The sequence below is a fragment of the Cyphomyrmex costatus genome, unplaced genomic scaffold (genome assembly GCF_001594065.2).
Source record: "Cyphomyrmex costatus isolate MS0001 unplaced genomic scaffold, Ccosl1.0 scaffold229, whole genome shotgun sequence".
Classification (NCBI taxonomy): Eukaryota; Metazoa; Arthropoda; class Insecta; order Hymenoptera; family Formicidae; genus Cyphomyrmex; species Cyphomyrmex costatus.
In genome coordinates this window covers 282,885-310,425 of record NW_017276357.1, presented here as the reverse complement: position 1 = coordinate 310,425, position 27,541 = coordinate 282,885, and the positions used below count along the sequence as shown (strand labels likewise).

Here is a 27,541-nt window from a genome sequence, read left to right as displayed (position 1 = left end):
TTTCTGTAAACTAGTGACCAGTGTTGTGCATAGATGATTTTAAAATTAGCTAGATAAAGATAAGATGAAAATTAGGAAATTTATCTTAGATATGATAAAGATGATTACATTTAAATTAATCTAGATAATATAGATAAATTTATCTGACAATTCATCTGAAAAATTCTAGATCATTTTTTATTTTTAAGACTATTTATAAATTAAGAATCAGTTTTTTCTCAAAATAATTAAAAAATATTAAATTTTACAATTTTAATATGTAATACTTCGTTTGTCTCTTACAATGTCTCACAATTTTCAAAAAAATAATGAAGAATTACATAAAAATTCTATACAGTCCTTTTCCTCTGTATTAGTTGCATGAAAGCAAGCATGTCATAATCATTGCGGTTATGAATAATACGTTGCATTATGAATAATAGTGTATCTTATAATATTAATAATAATTCTTTTAAACATAGTGAAAGACACAGGCAAAAACTTTTTTCGATTTTGGATTAGTGTCGTCCATGAATCGAGCATTGCGCACTACGATAAAACATCAACGAAGTGATAAGTAGGAACAGTAGAGCGTGAATACCGACACGATACATTTCAATTTCAAGCAAAAAAAACACCGACTTTGGGCAGCTCTGGGTTAATTAATCAGAATTGAGCGTCCTAGTACAGGAATAAAAAGATCATTTGAGAGCAATGCGAATGATTATGCTATTAGATGCACTCACTCTCTTCCTGAGGCCTGAAAATTTTTCTGTAAACATGAACTACATAGAAGAACAATTATTATATTTTCACATTTTTAGCAATGTAAAATATAAACCAAAGTATCTAAACATCATTCTAGATAAAGATGATACTTTTTTTCATTTAAAATGCAGATAAAGATAATTAATATTTTTATTATCTAGATAAAGATAAGATGGCATCAAAACTTCATCTAGATGATCATCTAGATAATTCTATCCAGATAAGATCGAACACTGCTAGTGACTTTACGTGACCCCATAGATAAAAATCAAGTGGATTTATTTAAAAATAATGCAGTAACCATATTTACAAATACTGGAAAATTAAAAAAATAAAAAGTAAAAAAAATTTTTTAATAAAACATGTAGTTATTTATATTGAAACACTGAAATAAATCATGATTGTAATTATGAAAAATAAATTTCAATTTTTTAACATAAAAGTGGTTATAACTCGGAAACAACTTATTTCCGGGTCTATGTTTATATAAAGATAAATATACTAGTTAATGGACATGAACCAATTGTTGGACAAAATGATAAAACATTTCAAATATAAAGCTTTTGATGGTATGTACGATTTTAAATTTATTTGTAATTAAATTTTTATAAACAATAAATTTATTTAAAGTTGTACATATCATTAAAAGCTTAATATTTACAATTTTGTACCACTTTGTCCAGCGAATTGGGTCATATCTACTAACTGTCCACTAACTGATACATTTACCTTAGCTTTTTTCCTCATTTTTGAGGCTCCTGAACCACTTCCATAAGTATTGACCTCGATTTTTCGTACACTCTGTATATACATATATAGATCATTTAAAGTTCTTTTTATAAATACAAATTGTTTCGTCATATTTAATTATTTACTTAAAACACAACATAAAAGTTAAGATTAATAACGAAAAAGAGAAATAAACTGTTAGAATATAAATAACTGCTTTAATCTATGCCTGTATAATAATTATAATATATAACTGTACACAATGATTAATATTATCACATTCTCAGTTTTAGAAAAAGAATTTAAACTATACACACTTATAATCACGAAAAATAACGAAATATTATTTAGTGCTACAAGATTATTCGCTGATACCCTACAAAAAAATACCGAATTCAATTAAATATATTATTGTGCATAAATTAATTGGCATGAAAGAGTATGCATAACACGCAAATCGCTTGCTTTGCATAAATTATCTTATTGTTTGACAAAATGATTTTAATGATCAAACGAACATTTTCATAATGTCTTTTATCAATATAGAATTAAAAAAAAGACAACCATTGTTTTGTAGTATAATAACATTCTTCCTTAGCTCTATGAAATCTGTAATTACCGATATACTCTATGTCTATATATTGTCGATTTGGAGATAATAATTCCTCTATCGACATTAAATTACTTTGTATTATCGATTGTCAAATTACATAATATTAGCCGATGCAGATTTTGTAGAGTTGATAGTAGATGTCACTGTCGTAATGTCAAAAGCGACAAATATGGATTTCCAAACTAGGATTTCACTAGTATAATATATAAAAAAAATATATATGTAGCAGAAAAATTGGCAAAATATTAAATAAAAACTTGTATTTTTATTATTTCTGAATATATCATACGTATTTTAGTAAGATTATGTAATATCTTGCAACAAGATGCATAAAAGTGTCCTTCATCGATTTTAATAACTTTATTTATGTTGTATTCTAGTCAGAATAAAAGATACGTATAAAAAAAATTGTGTCCCTTATTTTGGTATAAAATACAATATATTGAAAGCTTATCAAAATCGTGGGCACTTCCATGTTAGTACATGCGCTTTTTGTGCATTCAGATAAATTTGTTACGAGAGTAAAAAAGCCAGAATTGCTAGATTTTCAGAGGAAATCGTTAGCGCGCAACGGCAATAGCATTTTTTTATACTATAGAAGATATCGAGAAATTTCGAATCGGTTTTACAAACATTTGACAAACAGAAATGTTTGAAAGCCGATTCTATAGTTGCACATACTCGTCATATAATGTAGCGTGTTATAACAATTTAATAATGTACGTGGAACATCAGTATTACACCAATGCTGTGCTAATACGAGCGTGTTGAACTGCGATTAGTGTCTTGTAATAAAATTGCGATATATACATGTAACTAATTTAATAAATAACCCATGAACGTGATTGCGTTTTATAAAATGTGTATATTCTGTTTCGCTTTACAATCCTTTTGTTCTCACTTGAATAACGAAGGTTATTGGATAAGCGCAACACTTTGTTATTGGTAAGCGTATATCCTCCCGCTCCTATGCTCATAAAGAAGAAAAGCATGGCGAAGCGTGACGTCCCGCCATTGGCGAGTGTGCGATGATTCCAAGTTTGATTTCAAGTATAACATGTCCACCTTTATTCACTAATAAATTACGTGTTTAGAATTCTCGATACTACATTTAACCATTTACTGTACAAATTCGACATACGTTTACAATATATGCTCAATACAAATATGCTCAGTTCTCACAGTATCCGCGAAATAGGTCAGGCCTAAGTTACGCTAATGTAAACGCTACCGGCAAGTACCGATTGCGAAAACACCGCTAGCTTTCATCGAGAAATCGTAAAACAAATCACGAAAGAAACGCACACGGCAATAGCTATCAATATTTCACATAACTGAGCGCAAATCGACGCGTGTATAAAGTACGCCTTCCGTTGCACTTTTAAAGACATCGCAGAGGCAGGAGATAGGAAGATGGATGCGCGGGGGAGACAAAAGTGCAACAAAATAGATAAACGAAACGTTGTAAACGTATAAAGTATGCGAATAACTTTCACAGTGAATACACGTGGAAGAACGCAAATATCAATCTCCCCTTTTGTCACATTCCATCCTTTTGTCACCAGCCCTGTTTGTTCCTTCTTTAACTACTCGACTTGTTCTGTCGGCTATCAAGATAAATACACCACTTGTTATATATTGCACGGTTTCAAGTTGGTCCCTTGTCGACTATAAAACAATATGTACGCGTTGCTAAAATCTTCGTCTTGTGGCTTCTGCCTGCTTGTAATCTCATCATTGTAATAATACCATACGTCCGTACGAGGATTCTTCGCATACGCCGTATAATGTCCCGCTGATACACCTAAAATTTTATTTTATGTGTAACAAAACTCATCAACTTGTAATGTGCCTCTAAGTATATCACTGTTTCATTCTATTGATGCTCTTCTATGACTATCAATGTGCAATAAAACTCTACATAGACTTTCTTATAATAAGTTCTTTCTAAAATGATAAAATTAAAAAAAAAATTGTTCGCTTTTAAAGTTTTGATAAATTTATAATACATACCTCCAAAGTGGCATACGCAGGCATAGAGATCATAAAGGTGACGTCCTACGCTTAGACCCACCAAAGGGAATGTGACCTTGTCATCTAACTTCATACTTGCGCATTCATAAAACACAAATCTACCCAAAATAATGCATTAGCTATTCAGAATTAATAAGATATTTGTCATCAATTTAAATAAAAAAAAATTTGTAATACACGATGAATATTACATACCGTTTAAGATATACAATGAGGAACTTCGGATATCGATGTACCGTAAGCGTTTTTGTGGCACATTGGTTACATTCACATTTTGGACAAAACCAAGGATTATGTTCGTCTAAAGTTTCGCTGGAAAAGTATTAAAATGATATAAAACATACACGCGCGCGCGCATGCCGCAGGCACATATCTATATAATAAATATCAACAATTAAATTAATAATACATATACAAGATATTACAAAAAATATCAATCTTATAGGATTGTATTTAAACCAATGAGAAAAAAAAACCGATGAGTACATGCTGTAACGGTCAAACTGGATCTCAGGTGCTTCTATATAATTGCGTATACTGCTTGCTTATACTGATTATTGCAAAGAATATTACTAAGGCCTCGATAATCTAAAAGCTTAAGGGAAAGTTGAAGTTACCGACAGAACTCATTTCGTATTTCTCATGCCATTTCATTTTCCTTATACAGAATAAAAATTCCTTCTCCAGAATAAAAGGAAAAACACAAATAAATGCAGAAAAGTATAAATCGGTATGAAAATTCCCCAAAAATTGTAAATTACAGGTTTTTGTTACCATGTAGGTTTTCTTTCTTCTCATATATTATAGTATATAAACGAATGTAATATATCCAAACAAAAAATATGAGGGCAAGTCAATAAAGTTCTTAGAAAATCTGTCAAAGGGTACTCGCAGTGTTATGTCACATTACTTTTTGGCAAGTAGCATCTTTCAGCTGATTACTGTCAAATTTTGAGCGGAATTCATCAAGAGGTTTCATTTCTATAGATTAAAGCAAATAACCTTTGTATTTTTTGCAAAATAAAAAAAAAAAGTTTCGTGCAGTGATCAAATATCTACATATGAAAGGTTTAACGCTAAAAGAAATCAAAGCAAAGTTGGATAATGTTCATAGCACATCTACATCAGCGTTTGCGACTGTATACAATTGAATAAATGAATTTAAACGTGGTCGTACATCCACATGTGATGCACTTCGTTCGGGACGTCTAATTGAGGCTGCTACGCCAGAAATCATCGATAAAGTCCACGATATTGTTTTGACTGATCGACGAGTGAAAGTGCGCGAACTTGTTGAGACCGCAGGCATATGGTACAGTGATTATAATTTTGTACGAACAATTGGGTATGAAAAAACTATCGGCAAGATGAGTGCCGCGTTTGCTCATTGTGTGGATAATAAGTGCAATCGTGTGACGATTTCAAAACAATGTTTGGAGAAGTTTCAACGTAATCCAGATGAGTTTCTGCGTAGATTCATTACTGTGGACAAAACATGGATCCATTACTTCACACCCGAGAGACGAAAGTACAGTCAAAACAATGGACTTCACTGGGTGAACCGAAGAAGGTAAAGATCGTGAAGTCGGCCGGAAAGATGATGGCCACAGTTTTTTGGGATGCACGCGGTATAATTCATATCGATTACTTTCCGTCGAAGCGATCAATGGCGATTACTACGCCGCAGCCTTATTGGACCGTTTCAACATTTTAAAGAAAAAACGTCCCCATTTGGTGAAGAAGAAAGTGCTCTTTCATCAAGACAATGCACGAGTTCACATGTGCCTGGCACCGATGGCCAAACTTAATGAATTCCGTTACGAATAACTTCCTCATCCAGCATATTCGCCAAATTTAACCCTCTGCGACTATTTCCTGTTTCCAAATCTGAAGAAATGGTTCGGAGGAAAGAGATTCACCACCAGAGAGCAGCTCATCGTCGAAGCTTATTTTGAAGGGTTCGACAAATCATATTATTCGGACGGCTTGAAAAAGTTGGAGAATCGTTGGATCAAATGTATCGAGCTGAAAGGAGACTATGTTGAGAAATAAAAATGAATCGATCAAAAAAAAGTGTTTTAATATATTTTTCTAAAAACTTATTAACTTATCCTCGTACTTTTCCGTATTTGACTAATTTATAAGAGTATTATGAGACCTTCAAATTATGATTTTGAAGCTTACAAGAGAAATGACATGAAAAATACGATTTATACGTAATCTCACATTCAAGCGATATATAAAATACAGCAGAACAAGAAATGTACGTAACGTTTTACTTAATGGTTTATTTAATGTACGTAACGTTTTACTTAATGGTTTATTTAATGTACGTAATGTTTTACTTAATGTATGTAATATTTTAATTGTAATTAAAAATCTCTTCTATCGATAATACAGGCGGGTCCAGCATCATCTTAAGACGCTCGCATAGAATGCAAGAGATCCGAGTTCGACTCCCGGCTAAAGTAATATTTTTCGCAATAAAAAAATTAATTATTTATAGATTTTAATATGCCATTAAACATTATTAAGATCGATCTAAGATGCGCAGAGCATAAAAAATTGTTAAATGGTTATTCAATTTAAGTCGTGACATTACTGCAGTAATTTAGTAGAGTTGCATTTCAAGTCTGAAAAATTCAGCGCGCAATTAAAAATATACATACGTAGTAATAAATTATACATAAATTCACACGCAATTATATAGAAGCACCCCATATCCAGCTTGATAACCATTATGGCATGTTCTCATCGGTTTTCATTGATATTATAAAAAACTGTTTTAGCATTTATACGATAAATAATACATACCATATTGATTAAAAAAACGTTAATACAGATAAAAAATTCAACCATTTCTGAGATACAATTTTGTATGTTGATATTATAACTGACCTATTGTCTCTTTCATGTGTTGTATACAACATGAAAAGAGAGAAATTGAGATAAGTAGAATTTATAGTCTATTCGGAAGAATTACAGGTCCAATAAGGTGATCTCTTATAATGTTCATCCAATCGTAATAGCTAGTTGATATCAATCAACTTACTGATTCCTGAGAAACATTTTATTACAAAGTGTGTATGAAAATACATTTAGAACATTCATAACGCGATTTGCAAACACTGTAAATCTTCATGTCGCATACGACGCGATAGAAGCCGATAAATTAGTTATAATATGAACAAACAAAATTGTTCATATCTTAGAAACGATTGAGTTTTAGACACATATCTTAACACTCAATTAAGGTTTTTTTATTGATTGTATAATGTATACTGTCTATACCACATATAAATGCTGAATGTTTTTTTACACCCTGTATAAAATATTTATATTTATCTTTCACAAGAGAATACCTCTTCTAACAAAACTGAAACAACTCATAGAAATCAATTACCTCTGACTAAATGCTTGAAGGCAATCATAAAGAGACAGTGGATGGTGCGGCCGTTGCTTACTGACGCTAAGATGATCAATAGGGTGCAGAATCTTAGGAACATATTCGGTATAACGAACCGCAAGCGTATCACCATTCTGTAGCGCAACCATTCCCGTCTCAGGTACACTACATCCCGTACAATGCGCCGTATACATACATCGTGAACAATGATGACCCTATAAGAAAAATATTTTTGTACACTATAATATTGTACAATATAATATGTATTTAATAATTTACTTTTTTTTCTTATGTTAAAATATTTAAATATGTTAATAATATTATTCTGGCTATTGTTTTGTAACAAAGTAATTTTTTGTTTTATATGTATATATAATTCAGTCATTGTAATGATATACTGATTATGACAGTCAATCGCACATGATGCATTATACAAATTTCTTTTTCAGATTGATATATATTTTCTGTAAAAATACATTTTTTATATTAAATTATTTCACCTGTCCATCGACGAAATGAATTGTATAGTGCCCTTCATGTGGTACATTCCTCTTGATGATGTCATACAAATCCCGTGCGTTCACTCTTGATGGGAGTCGTATCAAGTGTGGATAACCAAAAAGCTTTGTACCTTTGCGATTATTCGTCGTCTCGTTCGTCGTATCGTGCCTCAATATCAAAGGTACGTTCAGAATACGTACGGTGGGCCTGGGTCGACCAGTTTGATCTATTTTCGTAAACGATGAAGCTGTCATGTACGTGGAACACATTGGACACATTTGGGGCTCCGTTTGATTTTTAAAATAATTCTGTAAAGTAAAAGCTTAGACTTTACTTAAAATGATTTCAATTTATACAACATTTTTATATGTTAGCAAAAGCTTTGTTTCTATTAAAACAAAGCAAAAATTTGATTAAAAAATAGCACCCTCAGATTCAACGGCAGCATCAGATTAGTCTGAATTGAGTTCCAGGTATGACTACCAGGCTTGTGGATTAGACTGAACTTGCGGATTATACGAGATTTCAACTTCACGTTTTCAATCGCCTCTGCTTTTAAAAAAGCGTCCTCGGCATTTTGGAAAATGCGAAGCTATTTCTGGTTCTCGTACGCATCATTACGATGCCGTCCGGCTAGAACGTTCAACAATCTTATCTCAGACCTTCCCGAGGTGAAAATAATGACAATGTATGCCTCGTTTGTACACCCCTCCCACTAGATTGGCACTGCCGTCTTTTCATCATTGGGATGACGAATGCTATCATAATCTCTTGTTAGAAACGTGAAAACTTACAGTTTTAACATAGATTTCTACTAAAAGAGGTTTTCATGGTAAAGATACTCTGGTTTACCATTGTTTTCCAAAAGATTACGGAGTAAAATAAAATATGATGTTTTAGATGAATTATCAACTCAGATTTTTGGCATAAAAAGCATAATTCTTTATCCCATAATTATCACAATTAATGAAAATTGCAATTACAATTAAATAAAAACATCGATTAAATATAAGGATAATAATATATAAATATAGATTTTAACTAAAAAAATTTTTTTTGTTATATTTAAATATGATAAACTTGAAGACCCTCTAATTAGAGTCATAAAATAAGAATCGTTAAGTTGCTAATGATATTTTTTAACAAAGATATATAGGGTATAATTGTGATAGTGTAAATAATCGTACACATCTAAAATGATATGACTGTGGTAGTGCATATAGACTTATTATTTGCTAAAGAAAATAGCGACACTAAAAAAAAATTTAATCAAAATTAGGGTTATTTCATGACTCTAATTAAAAGAGTCTGTATATAAACTCTCACCTCAATGCACGGATCGCACATAATGAAATTACAGTTGTTTCCACTGTGCCTCTTCAAATCACCATCCAATTCTTCAAGACATATCATACACGGCACTTCCTCGCCTGTAATCGTACATCTTTGGCAAGAATCCATCTCCATTGGACGGTCCCCACTGCCATCAGACACTGAAGTGTACGCATCGGGAGGTTCCGTCAGTTCAAAGGCGTATATCGATCGATTTGTATCATTGACGTGTCTCAAGAGTGTATTGTCGTCCTTAAATTTAAAATCTTGATGTAGAATCCAACAGTGTTGTTTCCGCCTAAGTACGATAAGCTACAGCAAGCAAGTAATTCCCGAAACCTACGGTGCAAGGGGAAAATAATATAGTAAAAAAGCAACAACAATAAGAGACCGGCAGCGTTGGTGAAATCATAACGAGAGAGAGCAAGAGGGAAGAGTGAGAAAGAGAAAGGGGGGACTGTGATGAGCCTGTACGATGGAATGTAGCCCCGTAACTACGTTTTCACATTACGAGACTGTTCCTCTTCCATAGAATTTCTTTAGGAGAGTAGTATCGGCAATAATCGATCCTAATCGACATATCACCTTCTTAACTCTCCAATTATTTCTTAACAGCCTGATATCTCGATTTGTATGAAGTTCGATTATGCGAAGCAATAATTAAGACCTAGATATTTATTCATTCTTACCAGAATATAATTTAAATAAGGATAGTCACAGACCAATACGAGCCGGTAAATACAGACGTCCATGCCTATGATATAGTATATTCCGCAGTGTCGTAAACATTGGAATGTTTCCACTCTTACTCATCAACCAACATACAAGTGTTGACTGTCGACTGTTGCTTGTAACAATACAAGCCTATTTATAGCTGTACTGGCTTGACTATCTTTATTTAGATTTCTTTAAACACGAGCGCAAATCAATCTTTATATAAAATCATATTTTTTATCAATATTATTTTCTTATAAAATAGCGTTGCTACTAAAGACTTTTATATCTATATACACATCTATATACAAATTAAACAAAATCATTGACCGATTTATCGTTAGTACTATGATTTATGTGATACATTTTTGTTAAATATATTTACAAAGCAAGCAATTACTAGAAAAAAATTATTAATATAAAAAAAACTATTCAAATAATAAAGGGCAAAGAGCCAATAATATAACAACACTAAAACTTTAATTTAAATATAATGTAGCTACAATTCAACAAACGTTTTGACTCCGATCGGGTCATTTTCAATGTTACAATTTAATACAGATACATTAGTAATACAAAATTCGTTATCCTACAAAATTTAACGGTGTATCAGTTCGTGTTCTTCGTGCTTTGAGTCAAAAAGATGAAAATTCGAAAGTCAGATTGTATAAAATATGGTATTCTAAAAAATTATTCATGAGCAAATTTAAAAATAATTAATCATGAGAAAGAGGAAATAAATAAAAATTAATATTATATATATAAACATATAGTATACCTTGCCAAAATTAGTAGAGTCCATAAATAAGTAAAAAATACATTAAAAGAAGCGAATTTGCAGATCTGTCACATTCATCTCAACGAAGTCAGATAACGCAATGTCAAGAAGGAAAACATGCTGGTTACAGAGGATGTAGGAAAGAAGGAAGAATAAATATTAGGAAGGGGAAAGAGAATGTATCATATTTGAATACATCTCTGGCAATGAATCCGTGTGATTTTGTTTGTTTATTCAATATTTCTGTTTCTTTATATGCATACATTCTCACACAGATCTCTAAATTCACTTCTTTTATAATGTATTTTTTATTTATTTGTGGACTCTACTAATTTTATTGACAAGGTATACTATATGTTTATATATAATATTAATTTTTATTTATTTTTCCTCTTTCTCACGATTATTTATTTTTAAATCTGCTCATGAATAATTTTTTAGAATACCGTATTTTATACAATCTGACTATCGAATTTTCATCTTTTTGACTCAAAGCACGAAGAACACGAACTAATACACCGTTAAATTTTATAGGATAACGAATTTTGTATTACTAATGTATCTGTATTAAATTATAACATTGAAAATGACCCGATCGGAGTCGAAACGTTTGTTGAATTGTAGCTACATTACATTTAAATTAAAGTTTTAGTTTTGTTATATTATCGGCACTTTGCCCTTTATTATTAGAATTGTTTTATACTTATGGAGCCTTATATTAACTATTATTTATAAAAAAAACTGTATTAAAAGTTTATATTTATTTAGTATTATAAGTTTATATTTTAATACTGTAAGAAAACAAATATGTATGTTCGTACCTACCAAAATCTTCGCTATGTGATTCTCTAACACTTCCGCAAGTGCAATATTTGTCACCGAGATATCTTCTTTACCAAGCGTTTTTAACAATTCCTCTTTCAATTTCCCAATTCGAGACTGCTTATTTAAGGAAATAACACACCTCATAGGTTGGTCACCGTTTGCAGGAACATAAGTGACATTCAATTGCCTCTCCATGGCATGAGGTAATGGTACCGATAAATACATAAAAGGTTCATACGTAATAGAAATATGGTTACAAACCGAACACACGACCTACAACATATTTAAATCGTAAATACATATTTGATGCACCACAGACGGTTCTCAGAGACAGAATTACAACTAAAAAAAAACTTATTTAAATAAAAAAAATATACTGGTTGACTTTAAAAACTTCGTGCGCTTATAAAAATATATACATATTTTACATTTTTTTGTAAAACATAAAAATTGTAAAAGTAGGATACATCCTGCCTCTTTATTTCAAAGCAAGACATAATGACTACTATAATTTAATGTAGGAGATTTTTACAATAAATACCAATGATGTATGGCATCAATTCCAACGTATAATCTCCACATAAGTAAATGATTAGCAAAATTCTTACCATGCTCTTAAACTGGCCTTGAAAAGTGTCAACAATGATACTCCTATTTGATCTCAAATGCTTCGCCCAGTGCTTATCCGCCTCAAGCTCATCCTGTGCGGCAATAGCACCATTTCCATAATTCTGTAGAATTCGCGAACATTGGGTACTTTCACTGCCAAGACTATCATGCTTGTGATTCTTCTCTTGATCGTCTAATCTCATGCGTTTCACGTTACACTTTTCGAGACCGCTATCATACTCGATGTCAGAACCAGTCGACGCGGGATCGAGACTACCATTGACCTTCTGAACATTTACCTCCTTTATGCGTTTGATACTAACACTCTTATTATCAAAATCATGATTCTCCATAAGATTTGAATTATCTAACGGCATCCTGCGAACATTATCCTTGGGAAACTTCTGTGAGTCATAATGAATTTCATTATTACACTCTTGTTGTGTTACTAAGAAATTGGCATTACTCGTCTTAGCCTCTTTATGAATGTCATATAAGCTACCATACTGAGGCACGCTTTTCGATAATTCGATCAACGTATCTAATCTCAAGGATCGTGTCGGAGTAACTTCATTGGCGCCTTCCTCATTCACTTTGTTATGAATAAAGGTGCTCGATCTTGCCTCGATGGTTTCATCCGAATCTAACGTCTCCTCATCTTCACCATTTAACGGTGAATCTCTCGGTGAATTCGTGATACTATCGAGCTCTCCAATTGACGAATCAAATTCTTATAAAATATTGAGAAATGACGTTCAGAATACAACATGCAAAAGATGTAATATTCTACATTGTATAAACTTCTTACCTCTTGGTGAACCAGCCATAGTCACATTTGGACTATTTGGACATTCTGGTGACAAGCATTCGTACATTTCCAAAAGATCTGAATTACAAATGGAGTTAGCCGTGGCAGTGACAGGAGAAAGGGTCTTTCCATTTGAATTTTCAATAGAATTAAAAGAATTGGCAGTGGTCGTAGATAATGGAACTTGACAATTCTTGGCACACTTTGCCATATTCATTTGTTCATGGAGGGAATCCAACAGAAGCGCCAAAAATTCTTGACAGTCATGCTATTAAATATATATGATACAATCTTATACTAAATAATAATTAATAAATAGTTGATTAAATATATTAACAATTATACACTTACTTGTCTATAATCCTCGAATTGTGAATGATAAGCGCCTAAAGTTTGCTTAAATTCTGTTGGTCTGAGTACACTATATCTTCCAGACCACATTTTCCCAAGAAGTACACTGAAGTGTGCCATTAATGATCCAGGTGGAGGCAGTTTCTCTCCTCTCTGCTGTAAATCCAAGAAATGTCGTAGGACAGGAGGAGTTGCGGTCAAACATTGCAATCCAGCTGCCATAAAACAGGTATTACCCAAGTTACGAAGTCCACATACACCTGCAGGCAGAACAACTACCTCTGAAAGTATTTATAAAGCATAAAAATATATGGTAAATCATCATTAGTTTTCTCTCTCTATTCCAGACACTATATTACATACACTCACCCATTGGAGAATCATCATGGGAATCTCCAGCTTCTGCAAAGATATTATTAAGTGTTGGTGTACCCGGTGGCAGAAATGGACCGTGTTCTATACCAGTTCCAGAATCACCAATAGGATCGGCACCCATATCCGTGAAATCATTTAATCCAGGTGGTGGAGGGAGAGGAATTGCATAATCTGAAGTTGAACTGTTTGCTTCAGTCCTAAGAAGATTGGGCAAGAAGCAATTAAAGATGGACCTTAGACTAGGCATTTTGTGTGTGTGTGTGTGTGTGTGTGTGTGTGTATGTATGCATGTTATTATTTGTTATTAAGTAAACGAGTCTTTAATTAATTTAATATTATTAATTTTATTGTTAACTAAAGATAAGATTAATTATATATACACAAACAAGACACAATTTGTAGAAATCACTCTATAAAATTTATAAGTTCAATAAAATGTATTTACATTATGTATAATAATCAAATATTATTTATACAATTTGCAGAAAGTTTTAAGTTGTGCAAGCAATTAATTTTCTAATACACATTTCTAAACAACAAAGACAGCATCGAGTTGTGATAAAAGCAATTTAAATGACTGCTACCATCTGCTATCATCATTTACAATGTTCAAGCTGAATAAAGCAACTAGCTTGTTTACCAAGTAATTCGATGCAATTAATTGGATCTATAGATCTAATTATATTCAATCACTTGGCAAACAGGATAGTGGATTTATCAGTTTGAACACTATCTAATTCAACATATTACTTGGTGATTAATTACAAACAATGTACAGCCTCTGTTAAATTACATGATTCTTATTGATATGTAAGATATCTTTACAGTTATGTGAATATGAATATTTAATGATTATTTATATATTTACATATTTCAGAAAATATTGTATACATACATAATTGGATAAATTATTCACAAATTATTTTCAAATTACAGAAGATATATTTTTACAAATATATTTTTACCATGTATCTTCAATGCCCATATTAACTTCGGACGAAAGAGCTTTATCTTCTTGTAGCGTAAGAGCTTGATCTAAGGAAGAAGTCAAGGGGCTAAGGCCAGTTGATTCTAATACCTCCGATATTTCTGGTACATCAGGCAAGTGAAAAATTCCAGATGTTCCAATCATTGAAATATTTTCAGCCTCTGTGACATCCACCTTATTGTCCATTCAGATAACAAGCCCAATATAGTCTAAAATAATAATTATAATTCTAAACACAAATACAAGATAATACATGGTTTCAAAATAAACGAATTGTATGTAATAATGTAATTGATAACATGAAAAATCGTTTTAATTCATGACAACGACAAATATACTTAATAGTTTTAATTATATATTTCTATAATTTTTGAATTGTACAGCCACTGATGATGGCTATATTGAAGACCGAAACGTTTGGTTTATCATGTAATGATTTGATTAAATTATGACATATTCGCTATCATTATTTTGCAAGTGATTGAATGCTCTACTTTTGTTTTTTGTTTATAATTCTAATCTTAAATGTTTTATTCCACTTTGCACTAAGAATTTATTTTAATATCTTAAAAAATATTATTCATTACACATGAAAATTGTATGTACTATAACACAACTTATAAAATACAAAAAAGCTATTCTAATAGAACTGTTCTATGAGATGTTAGTAATACCATTTGCACTTAAATCATGTATATATGATGCAAGTGCTATTTAATTTTTGTAAATGTCAATCAATTTCGATGATTCATATTTCTAAAAGCAAGACAACAGAAGACATGTATAACGAGACATCGTGTAATTTGTTGTACATAAAGTACAAGGTGGGAAAGAGATTAGCATTCTAACGGAAGTTTCGCAGCTAAAATACATGTACCGCAATTTCGATCCGATTACATTGCTACATCATAACTTACGATTGAGAGACACATCCTCATCGATCTCGCAGATTACATCGGATTCCCTCCGTGACCTCGCGCGGGAAGACCACGAAGGGGCGAACGAAAATTTTGCAAAACACGCTGCCTCCTAATCGCACGACTCCGATCGTCCTAACCTGATACGCCCTAATTTCGCGCGGATAACGTAAAGCGCATCGCACCGTGTATACGACGAACAAGGATTATCGATGCAACGTGAATTCTTTTCACGATAGGCGGACGTAACACACGCGCAAAATTGGCGAATGCGTTCAATATGGAACTATGGAAGTAAGCGTGAGTTCTCGAAAATACGATCTGTACGATCGAACGGTAGAACGAGCTAGAAGTGTCGTACAGCCGTATCTGTCGCACGCGCGATGTCGTCGACATCGTCGATCGCTCCTGGTTATCCTAGGCCACTCCCAGCTACTGCGGTTCAATATACGCGACGAGATCATATTTATCGCAAAAACCGCAACAAAATTAAATACTTACACCATGAGATAAGCGAGCCCCGCGCCCCGAGGACGAGGACGTCTATACCGCCATTGCAGTACACAGCGTGATCGGTAGATGCGCGCGGGATGCGATTCCGTCTACGGCGCTTTGGAAAATGGACGTGTTTTCGTATCCCTGGCTGAAGAATTTCGAGAGTCTACACAACACTGCCGGAACGATCATGGCGGTTCCGCTAACCCTGCTTGACGACAAACCGGACAAACAGTAGCGGTTAGAAGGGAAAAGGAGCCTACAAACCAGAGCGGCGCGGTGAGCGATAGCCAATGGGTGCATCCAGAAGCACGACCGCTCATTGAGCGCTCAGTGAGCTCTTGTACCTGTTTGGTTTATATATTTAGATCTAATAGAATATGCCAATCAGATAAAAACGCTCATTGAGCGCTTAGTGAGCGGTCGTGCTTCTGGATGCACCTAATGGCTGCGTTCAGCAGAAAAAGCAGCTTTGCCTGTTGTAAAATTCTTGAATATGATTGGCTTATACATTTAGAGGAAATCTAATGAGGAAATAAGGGCAAGACCAATCATATTAAAGAATTTTACACAGTTGCAAAGCTGCTTTCTCTGCTGGGAGTCAATCACGTACTTTTTCCCCTAGGGCGGAAACGTGAAAAGTGAAAATTTTTTGCATGTATGTGTGTATATGTTCATACATACATTCATAAAAAGTTTTCACTTTTCACGTTTCCGCCCTAGAGAAAAAGTTACGTGATTGACCCCCTGAACGCAGCTAATGAGAGCCATGCTTTTGAGTAAAAGCATGGCTCTCATTGGCAATCGCTCGCCGCTTCATGCCTAGTTCACACTATAGGCGAGATGAGCGATGCGCGACGAACGATAACCAATAAGAACTCTTCTTTACATCGTCGTGTGAGCTAAAGCCATAGAACTTATAATACTGGAATAGGAATAACCTAGGGTGCGTTCCGAGTTAAGCGGGGAGCACAGACTTTTGCATAACGCATAAAGCATGTGCATAAGGAATTTCATTGGCCCATTTTCTTATGCATGAGTCAATGGACCAATCAAATTCTTTATGTATATGGTTTATGCGTTATGCAAAAGTCTGTGCTCCCCGCTTTACGCATGAAGCGCGTAGACTGCATAGAAAGTCGTTCCGAATTAACTATTGCGCGCTTCGAGAGTACTTGAATTCCCCAGATTGTACTAACCGTACTGAATTCTTAGCACTCCACTCAGCGCATTGACTGCTTCTTCTTCTTCTTCTTGATTGTTATGTAGCCGCAAGTATTGACTGCTTCTCTTTCGACCTGAGGCAGTTGATGCGTCTGATGCGTTCATGCGGTCTATGTGCATGATTTGTAATTCGGAACGAGCAACGAGTACCGGACAATACAACAGTGAACGGACGAATATTTGCGATTTGCGATGGAATAGCGATTACAGCAATTGCATGACTTCCCGGTCTTATTAGAGGATAAAAATGAAGTATTAACTTTATTTTTAAATGAAGAGGATATGGCAAAAGTAAGCCAAGATAAAATTAATGACATTATTCAACAAAAATTAAAAGGGCGAAGTAAGAGTCAGAAGTAAATTACATTTAAAATAATATTAAAATGTTAACATATTTACAATAGAAATATTACAAAAAATTGCTTAAAATTAAAAACATGATGTCCGTTACTTAAAATTAAAAACATGCTGCGCCTAACAAAATTGTTACAATTTTGTTACGCGCAGCATATTTTTAATTTTAACAATTGTTACGCGCAGCATGTTTTTAATTTTAAGTAACGGACATCATATTTTTAATTTTTAGCAATTTTTTGTAATATTTCTATTGTAAATATATTAACATTTTAATATTATTTTAAATGTAATTTACTTCTGATTCTTCGCCCTTTTAATTTATGTTGAATATTGTTATATTAAGAGTCCTTGAATATTTTCATCAAAATTAATGGCATTATTTTATCTTGATTTATTTAATGTATAGATTAGACGTTATATTAATTAGGAATTACGCGATCGACAACGTAATCTATAATTTTTTCAACTCCAATTTGTTTTCCACGTGATTTATCTACCATTAATAGAAAAAATAACTTTTGCATATCACGAGATATGCCTTTGACTTCATTTTCACTATCGCTCGAGTCGGAACTGTCATCGGAACTTTCATCATTTTTCTTTAAAAGTATTAAAGGTTGGATTATACTGGCCGTAATCTGTTAACTAATGCTGTAATCTGTAAAAATTGACCAATTATAATCAATTATTCCCCTCTCATTCGACTGTGATTGGTCAATTTTTACAGATTACGGCATAAGTTAACAGTTTACGGCCAGTATAAATCAACCTTAAAGAAGAAATTACAATTATTGGAAATTGTTTATTGACGTTTTGTATAGCGTCCATCTTGAACTCGCATAGAATGCATAGAAAATCGTTCCGAATAACTAAAGCGCTTCATGCGCATTGACTAAACGGAACGATTTCAAAGCGTTAGCACCAGTAATGCAGTATACGCGCTTCATGCGTAAAGGTTGATTTATACTGGCCGTAAACTGTTAACTTATGCTGTAATCTGTAAAAACTGACCAATTATAATCGATAATTCCCCTCTCATTCGACTGTGATTGGTCAATTTTTACAGATTACAGCATAAGTTAACAGATTACGGCCAGTATAATCCAACCCTAACTCGGAACGCACCCTCAGTACGGTCCTAAATATTTTCGCTTAATCTTCAATCCGGGAGCAAACTGTGTCCTTCGGATTACTACCAAATCGCCTTCCTTGTAAATGCGAGCTTTCTTACGATGCTTATTATTATAATAACGCTGATTTTCCGCTTGTATCTTTAAGATATTTTGCTTTGCTAGTTTCCGCAAATTGTCGCGTTTTTCGTTAAAGGACTGGACGTATTCTTGTTCTATTAGCGAAACAATTTGTACATCATTACAATGTTTCATCTTTACGCCAAAAAGAGCTTCAAACGGACTCATACCTACGCTACGCTGATACGTGTTATTAAGACTCATTTGTAGTTTAGCAACATGTCGATATTACCGATCGGGATTATCTAACGACAACTTCGTTAACACTGGAATAATCGTCCGATTCACGCGTTCTACTTGGCCGTTACCGCGTGGTACGCCGGTAGTTACTGCGATCTGTTCGATACTTTCGCTGATACAATAATGATTGAAATCGGAAGACGTGAACGCCGCGCCTCGATCTGTTATAATGCGTCTAGGATTACCAAACGTCTGCTGCATCGCCGTGAGTTTGTCTATTACTTCTTTGGTGTTCGTAGTCGTAGTGGGATACAACCACACGAACTTTGAGAAACCGTCTACTATAATTAATAAGTACTTATACAACTTTGACGTGCTAATCATCGGTCCTAAATGATCGAAATGATATGTGCTCAACGGTACGTCGCCTTTAGGAATCGGTTTCAATTCACCTTCTTTTTTGCCCCTTTTCTTTTCGGATAATATGCACGGTATACAACATTTGATAAAACTTTCGACTTTTTCTTTTAACTTCGGGATATAATATTCGTCTTGAAGCGTTTCTATACTACTTTTTTAACACCAAAATGCCCGTTTTCGTGCACTTTTCTTATAATCTCATGATGCATACTTGACGGCAACGCTATTACAGTTTTATCGCCTATTTTTCTCATTAAAAGTCCGTTCTCTATTAAATAGTTTTTATAAGGTTCCTTAACTAACAATCGCTTAATAGTATGTAACCGCTCTTCTTTATCTTGCTCATTTTTAATCAACGCTAACACCGTATCTTCAATAATCATTACAGGAAATCTACTTAATGCGTCAACATGCTTTACATATTTACCTGGCCGATGCTCGACTTCGTATTCGAATTCTTCTAACATAAGTGCCCATCGGGCCACCTTAGGAGGCAGATTTTCCTTATTAAGAGTTTTTTGAAACGCCTGACAATCAGTTATAATTTTAAATTTAATTCCTAACAAATAAGTACGGAACTTTTTTATCGCTTTGATTATTGCCATAATTTCGAGCTCATAGGAACACCATTTCTTTTCGGCATCGGTAGTCTTGCTGCTCATATAATAAACTGGATGGAAGTCTTTTTCGTTAGCTTTTCTTTGCAGGAGCACCGCTCCATATCCCTGCTTACTCGCGTCGGTGTGTAATTCGGTGACTGCGGACAGATCATATATACGAAGAACTGGCTCTCTTGACAGTGCATCTTTTAATCTATCGAATGCAGCTTGTTGCACCAATCCGAAACAGAAATGTTGTCCCTCTTTTACTTCATACAACGGATATGCTATCTGGGCGTAATCCTTTACGAATTTTCTAAAATAGCTCGTGAGGCCCAAAAAGCTCTGCAACTGTTTCAGCGTCTTCGGCTGAGGGAAATTCTGGACTGCTCGAACTTTGGTGGGGGATGGTTTGACGCAGCCATCTCCGATAATGTGTCCTAGGAATTCGACCTGCTTCTGTAAAAACTTGCATTTTTTCCAATTAATGCTTAAACCATTATCAGCGGCAACAGTTAACACTTCCGATAATTTACAAAACGCGTCTTCTTCGTCATAACCCGGAATGATTAAATCATCCATATATGTAAGAACTAATGATCTCCGAATGAGATCACGGAATACTTCGTCAATAAATCGCAAAAAACTAGTCGGACTGTAACATAACCCGAAGGGTGTCTTCATAAATTCATATTGGCTGCTTGGCGTAACAAAGGCCGCATACTTTTGACTTTCTGCTTCCACTGGCACGTGGAAGAACCCATTCTTTAAGTCGATAACTGAAAACACTTGAAAATTAGCTAGTGCATCTATTCTATCATCTATCAACGGCATCGGATATTTATCGCGAACTATTTTCTTATTCAAAGACCGGTAATCTATACAAACGCGGCTGGAGCCGTCTTTTTTGCGTACAATAACTACAGGACTGGCATACTCACTGTAATTAGGTTTAATTATGCCCCGGTTTCTAACCATTCGTCTACCTGCCTGTCTAAAATATCCTTCTCCTTCGGAGCGAGTCTACGCGGACGCAAGTGAACGGGCGTCCGGCCTTTCAACGTGATCTTGGTTTCCACCGTGGTCTTCACATTACTCTTCGGATGGTGTTCTCTGATTAACGCTTCGACCCTGTTCCGGTATAGCCCAGTCCCCGGGGATTTTTTTACCATTGTAAATTCCAATAATCTCCGGATTGATGAAATTTGGTGAGATGGTGTCTTTTGATGTACAAAATAGTAATTTATGTTTTGCATACAAAATTTAGCATGGCTATGGTCGTCATATTGGAAAAACATAAAAAAAATCGAATTCTTTTCAGAATTTCGGCAATAACGTTGAAAATATGCATTGTACGGAAATTAATGTGGTATACAAAATTGTAGCTGATAAAATTCTGCACAATTTCTTTTTTTAATGAACTTTGTAGCACTAATAGAACTGGAAATAGAATTTTTTTAAAACTGAGATATTTTGTTACTTTTCGAACAACTTACGTTTCTTCGCGCTTGAAGCACAAATTACGCTAAGATGGCGGCTCGTAGACAACAAATGCTTCAAATAAGATCGAAAGGTAATTTATTACCCTTCAAATTGTTTTCTTGAAGAACCTCCTACGACTAATACTTCCCGGGATATGATTATTTTACCGAAATAAAATTTTTTTTTGAAAATGAAGGCAAATAAAGCGTTGACTGATATGTGTAAAAAAATTGTTTTATTACAAATAAACCTTTTGAATCTGAAAAAATAAAAAGTTTTATGTGTACACTTTTGCAGGTAGTAAATTGACGATAAATAAATAATATTTATTTTATACTAACTCATTTATAAAAGCCTATTGAACGATGGCGGTAAAGTCGTCATCGACGCTGTTGACTTCGTCGAAGTCATCTTCTTCTAAATCTATACGAATATTTTCGCAAGTGCCGTTACAGTTTTTGCAGATGACGGAACACATCAAACCAGCTTTTCTGCAACTACATGTTGAGTCACACCCTTTTGTGCACTTACATGCAATAGAAGAAAGTAAATTAGGCGGTGCTGGTTCATTCGTTGTTAATACCGGCGTAAGTCCCGTCCTCGAGCGTTTCCATCCCCATTGTAACGGATTGATGGCGTTTCCGTACCATTGTTGTACCTGATGGTATACTCTGAACGAATGTTGTCGTGCTGCCGATGACGTTGGCGGCAATGCCGAAAGTTTAAACGTGGCACTGGTAGCCGATTTTAAGAAATGTTTGTACCGGCACTTGTTCAACGAACTCTCTTTCTCTCTAGTGCATCCGTATACTGCAAGTAAGAATGTCTCCCCCGCTGTAGCTATTGCATCTGGGCTGGAATCTGATTGTTTGAATATGTCGATAACTGTTTGCAGTTCTTCATTTTTTTTAAAACTGTTAATGATCTTTGGTTTGCCCATCTTGAAGAGAGCAGAGGTCGTGTCGCAGGCACTTATTGCGTGCAGAAACATGATGTTTTCTGCGACATGTTTCGGCTGTATTCCTGAGCTAGAATACATTGATTGCGCCGTATTCCCTTTACTAGGCTTTAAAAAGTAAATGTTATTATTACGTGCGCCTAGTCCCGTAAGAAGAATTAATAAGTCGACATCTTCTCCAACGATGATAACTGTGAGGGAATTTGATGACGTCTCAATAGCCGTGGTCACAATTAATGCATCCGCGTCTTCGTAAGCCTGATACACGTCGAAGTTATTATCTTTAAATGTTTGTATCAGCATTGTAACGAATCGTCTTTTGTTATTCTCGTTTGCAAGAAACGATTCTTGCGAAACAGTGGGTATTGTTGTTTCGTTGAACAGAATGTCGGCGCATGTTTTTTTACTTGAACGACGAGCTCTTTCTACCGACTTTGTACCAGGGTTGTTGTCTGGGTACCCATCAAAGACAATGATAGCATTTTCTTTATAGTGCGATTTTACGAAACTTACATAGCTTGAAAAAATGGAGGAAAATGGCTGATTACGGTGCCAAACAACTCGATGTATGAGATATCCTCCGTCGATAACGTAAGTTGTGTTTTCCATGTTGACATCATCAGCACTCTATGTAAAAAGTTTGTAAAGATTTGATTTTGTAGTCTTCCGCATACCCTCTTCATTAAAAAGAGCCATTGGAAACGGTGCCAACTCATATTCCACGTAATCCTCAAGCTCTTCGTTGCTTTGCTTAGCAATGCACATTCTTTGGAATATAGTCAACGGTTGTATTGGTGTTATAACGTCGTCGATTCGAACGTTCGACGTTATGCTACTAAGCGGAAGTACATTATCCTTGCGTTTCAGTTTCACAGATTGAAAATCACCATTTATTATTTTTGCCATGCTTGTTGCTCCAATTTCCTGCGCCATATAACAGTTAATTGTAGCATTTCCGACGATTCCAGAGCTTAATGATATTATATCGTTTATTTCCGGAAAAGGAGGATGCTGGGATAACCATTCGAAAAGTTTTGCTGCATCGCGAACCACCCTGGAACTTCTCATATCTACATGTTGTTCTGTAGAAGAGAAATATACTTGACAAAATTTCTCGATTTCATGGCAAACATTTTACAAGTATACTGCGCCCATAGTCCACTTGGTAGACACGCTGCTTGTCTTTCCTCGTTCAGTCATACCTCCTTTGATCTTGATCGACCTCATGAGTTCTTGTTCAATACACATATCAGACCAGGTTCCACTCCAAAATTTACTAGTGCGCCTGATGGTAAAATATCCTTGACACGTGAATGCTTTGTATTCTGCCGGTGCCATTTTTTCGCGCAGCTGAAGCATATCTTGAAGATATAGATGTGATGATTTTGCATAATTAAAATGGCCAGAAGCGTGAAAAAAGGGCAGCATTTTTTGTATTGTTGCTAGATGCAATTCCCAATTACCCATTCTTTCGGCCTCCACGAACTGCTTTACAAGGGTCACCATTCTCAAGTATTGTATCCATAACTTAGCCGTAGGTCCATTTTTTTCCAGTTGAATAAGTTGCTTTTCGAATTTCTCAGCAACTGCTTTGAAGAAGGTGTTTGACTCAGCTGTTAAAATTCTTGATCTATCGATGTCATCTAGAATTATCGACATTTCTCCACGTTCTTCTTCAATAAATTCAATGTTTTGGAATACAATCTTCGATAGGACGAGATGTGTTAAAATATGAGCTCGTAGCGCTCGTGCATATGCGTGGCCCTTCAACATTTTGTCCAACGAGTTCGGAGCGTAAATTGTCATCAGCAATTCTTTCAATCCGCTGCCAGCCATAATGTGTCCTATAAGCCCATGAAAGACATTAACAAATGGAAATCACCAAGTCGTACTACGATGTTGCATTGAGGACCAAGTGTCGAGATGATATCTCGCGCTTTAAGAAAAAGCGGCTGATCGAACGTCACGAAACAAGTCTGCTGCTTTAGTTCTTTACACTTTTTTGCAGCATACATTAACGATGTTAAAACTGTGTCGTGATCACTTGGCGGCGCGTTAATAAACGATAAGCATAATATTTTTATTCTAGTGAAGGTTTTTTCTACCGTAGCTTGCTCCATGAAACCATTCCAGCCTGGTATGAAGCTTAGCTCGGACCATTTCTCATACAACCACAATAAATCCGTAGAAGATGGCAGAATGGCAGGAGAAACTGGATTGAGATCTGCAATGTTGATAATTTTTACAGATTTTAAGCCAGAATCGACTTTCCTTTCGAATCTCAACAACGGTATGTATCCAGTATCCTCGACATCTTCAGCTGTGGGCATTATCTTTAGCCGGTCTATTTCTGAATCTGGTAGAACAGCTGATAGAGGAGTTACGCATTGAATGCCTCCCATGGAATGAATGTGTTTAAACCGTTCAGTGTATGAGTATTGAAGTCGGTGTTATCAAATACGAACTGGGAGAATGCTTCTTCTTCGATCGATACTAGTGGACGCATTATAGCTGACATTTCAAAACGCATCGCTTCTTTGTACGTTGAACAAAATCCTAAATTTGATAACATTTGTATTAGGATTTTGGATGCGAACTTGCGACTAAGAAATGCAGCAAGTCCGATTTGAACCGGCGACAGAAAAGATCGAGGTCTACTTGCGCTCATGATAGCATGTGTGATACTTGTGCATTTGATTTTATATTTCTCAATATCGCCGCGTTTTTTGGTTAAAATTACTTTATTTAAAAAAAAACTTAAAGATTCAGGTACAACTGTGTTCACATCTTTGAAGAAATTATCTGTTGGTGGATAATATGTAATGTCATGCATTTGTGAACGAATATCTTCTAAGACTATGGCTGCAGCTTCTTTGACGACACGCTTCCGTTCTTCTTGTACATTTGATTTTCTTCCCGAGTACCATGTATCCGCAAGAATTTTGTACCCAGTGTCGCGAAAACAAACAATTGGCCAAGATTTACTACCAACATAAGCAAAAATAATATCGTCGCCATACTTTTTTACTAGCCTGATTTTCACAGTGTCAACTTTAGGGCGATATTCGCATTTTATTTCGTTCATTAAATCTTCTAAACGAAACTGGCAAGTTTCCGAATTTTCTTCCAAGTAAGAGTAAATATATTCCATTGCTTCATCAACTTTGGTAGATGGCGAGACACCTCGCACTGAACTTCTACCCCTTGGTGCTTGCAATTGTTTCATGCAAGAATTATGATATCTTGCTTTGACAGAAACCAAATTTGGAACCTGGAATATCGATTTAAAAAATTACATTCTGTACGTTTATATTAATGTTTAAAATATTATCAGAAAAAAATATGATAAAAAATTTCTTAGATTAAAAATATTATTATTGTTTTTATTGTAATAATTTTATTAATTTTTTTACGTTAAATATTGAAAAAAAAAATTAATACAATATTATTTATAATAATAATTATTATTATTATAATTATAATAATAATATAGTACGTTGATCCAATATATTCTATTAAGAATTATTATAATCAAATATTGTTTAATATTTTATTTGACACAATTCGTGTCGCTACTTTTACAATATATTGTATCAATGATTTAATTAATTAAATGAAGTCATTAAAAAAATATTCGTATAAGAAATAAATGTAAAAAATTGAATGTAAGAAATGAATTATTTACTTTTATTCTAAAATTGTCAAATGTATAATAAATAAAAATGTACATGTTTATAAAAGTACAATTTTTTCGTAAGTCATAATAACGAATAAATAATACATATATTTCTTTAAAAATAGTTGATAAAATCTTCACTTACTTTTTTCAATAAATTTTTAATTACATTTACAATACATACTATCTTACCTCATTCAAACGTTGCTTGATTTTATTTGAAAAATCGTCTTCTCTTTTTTCTGTCAATTTCAGTACGGTGTCGCGAACTGAACATTTTGTCACGGTGAAGACATTTTCTTATTTCCAGTTTCTTTTATTTTTGAAAAAATAATTCATTTATTTCATTTCCGCATAAAAAACAATGCGAATGAAATGAAAATACCGGCACTTGTGACCGTAACGAAACATGTGATCCACGGCGTACATAAGCTCTGATGGAACGTGTATTATTGTACGTCTTGCGGCATGTATCGTGAACAGAAATGCACGTTTTATTCTTTAAAAATGCCACTTTTCCATCATTTCTCTTCGTACTGGATTTCTGAAATGTCTCTATCCCTCTCTGTTTCACTTCAACAACATTTTCTAACAACAGATTGTCACAAATAAAGCAATTCTCGACTTCTTTCTCAGCCATATCGCTGACACGAGATACAGTGACGAGAAACGTACGTTAGACAAAACACGACACGAGGTCGTATTACAGACCTCCGTGAACCTGGCCCCTCATCTTCAAAATTTTGTAAAAATAAGTAGAGTTCTGGTTGCCCCCCGAAAAGTTCTAGAGTTCTATAACAAATTTAGGAAGAGTTCCGTTGATTTAAACAAAGAAAACATCATTTGAAGTAGCGGGGGGGGCCAACTTCACAATTCTGCACCTCTGTGAAGTTGGCACCTCATTTTTAAAAAAATGAAATATTCGACAGAGTTCTGAATGCACCCCGAAAAGTTCTGAAGTTCCTGCCTAAAATAAAAAATAGTTCTGACGAATTAGCACTAAAAATCAAAAATTAAAAATTTGGGGTGCTATCTTCACAAAACGCACAACGAAAAACTGCGATATCTTCTAAACCATTAGTCATACAGCTTTAAATGCTAATAACTTTTGATAGAACTCTTGAGGTGCTATCCAGAACTGTCAACAGAACTCCCGTAACAATAAAAAAAAAA

General features: G+C 34.3%; 1 protein-coding gene across 1 annotated transcript; it reads right to left on the bottom strand.

Moving 5' to 3' along the window:
- Window positions 1-3,133: 3,133 nt before the first annotated feature.
- Window positions 3,134-16,302, bottom strand: LOC108773954 (uncharacterized). The gene is made up of 13 exons (XM_018539944.1): window positions 16,229-16,302; window positions 14,788-15,019; window positions 13,817-14,019; window positions 13,448-13,728; window positions 13,097-13,364; window positions 12,288-13,018; window positions 11,680-11,952; window positions 9,357-9,614; window positions 8,030-8,338; window positions 7,527-7,744; window positions 4,319-4,435; window positions 4,103-4,221; window positions 3,134-3,893 (listed from the first exon to the last, which is right to left on the bottom strand). Exons 2-13 carry the CDS (start codon window positions 14,994-14,996, stop codon window positions 3,721-3,723), a joined length of 3,159 nt encoding a protein of 1,052 aa, XP_018395446.1. The 5' UTR covers window positions 14,997-15,019; window positions 16,229-16,302; the 3' UTR covers window positions 3,134-3,720.
- Between the last annotated feature and the right edge of the window lie 11,239 nt (window positions 16,303-27,541).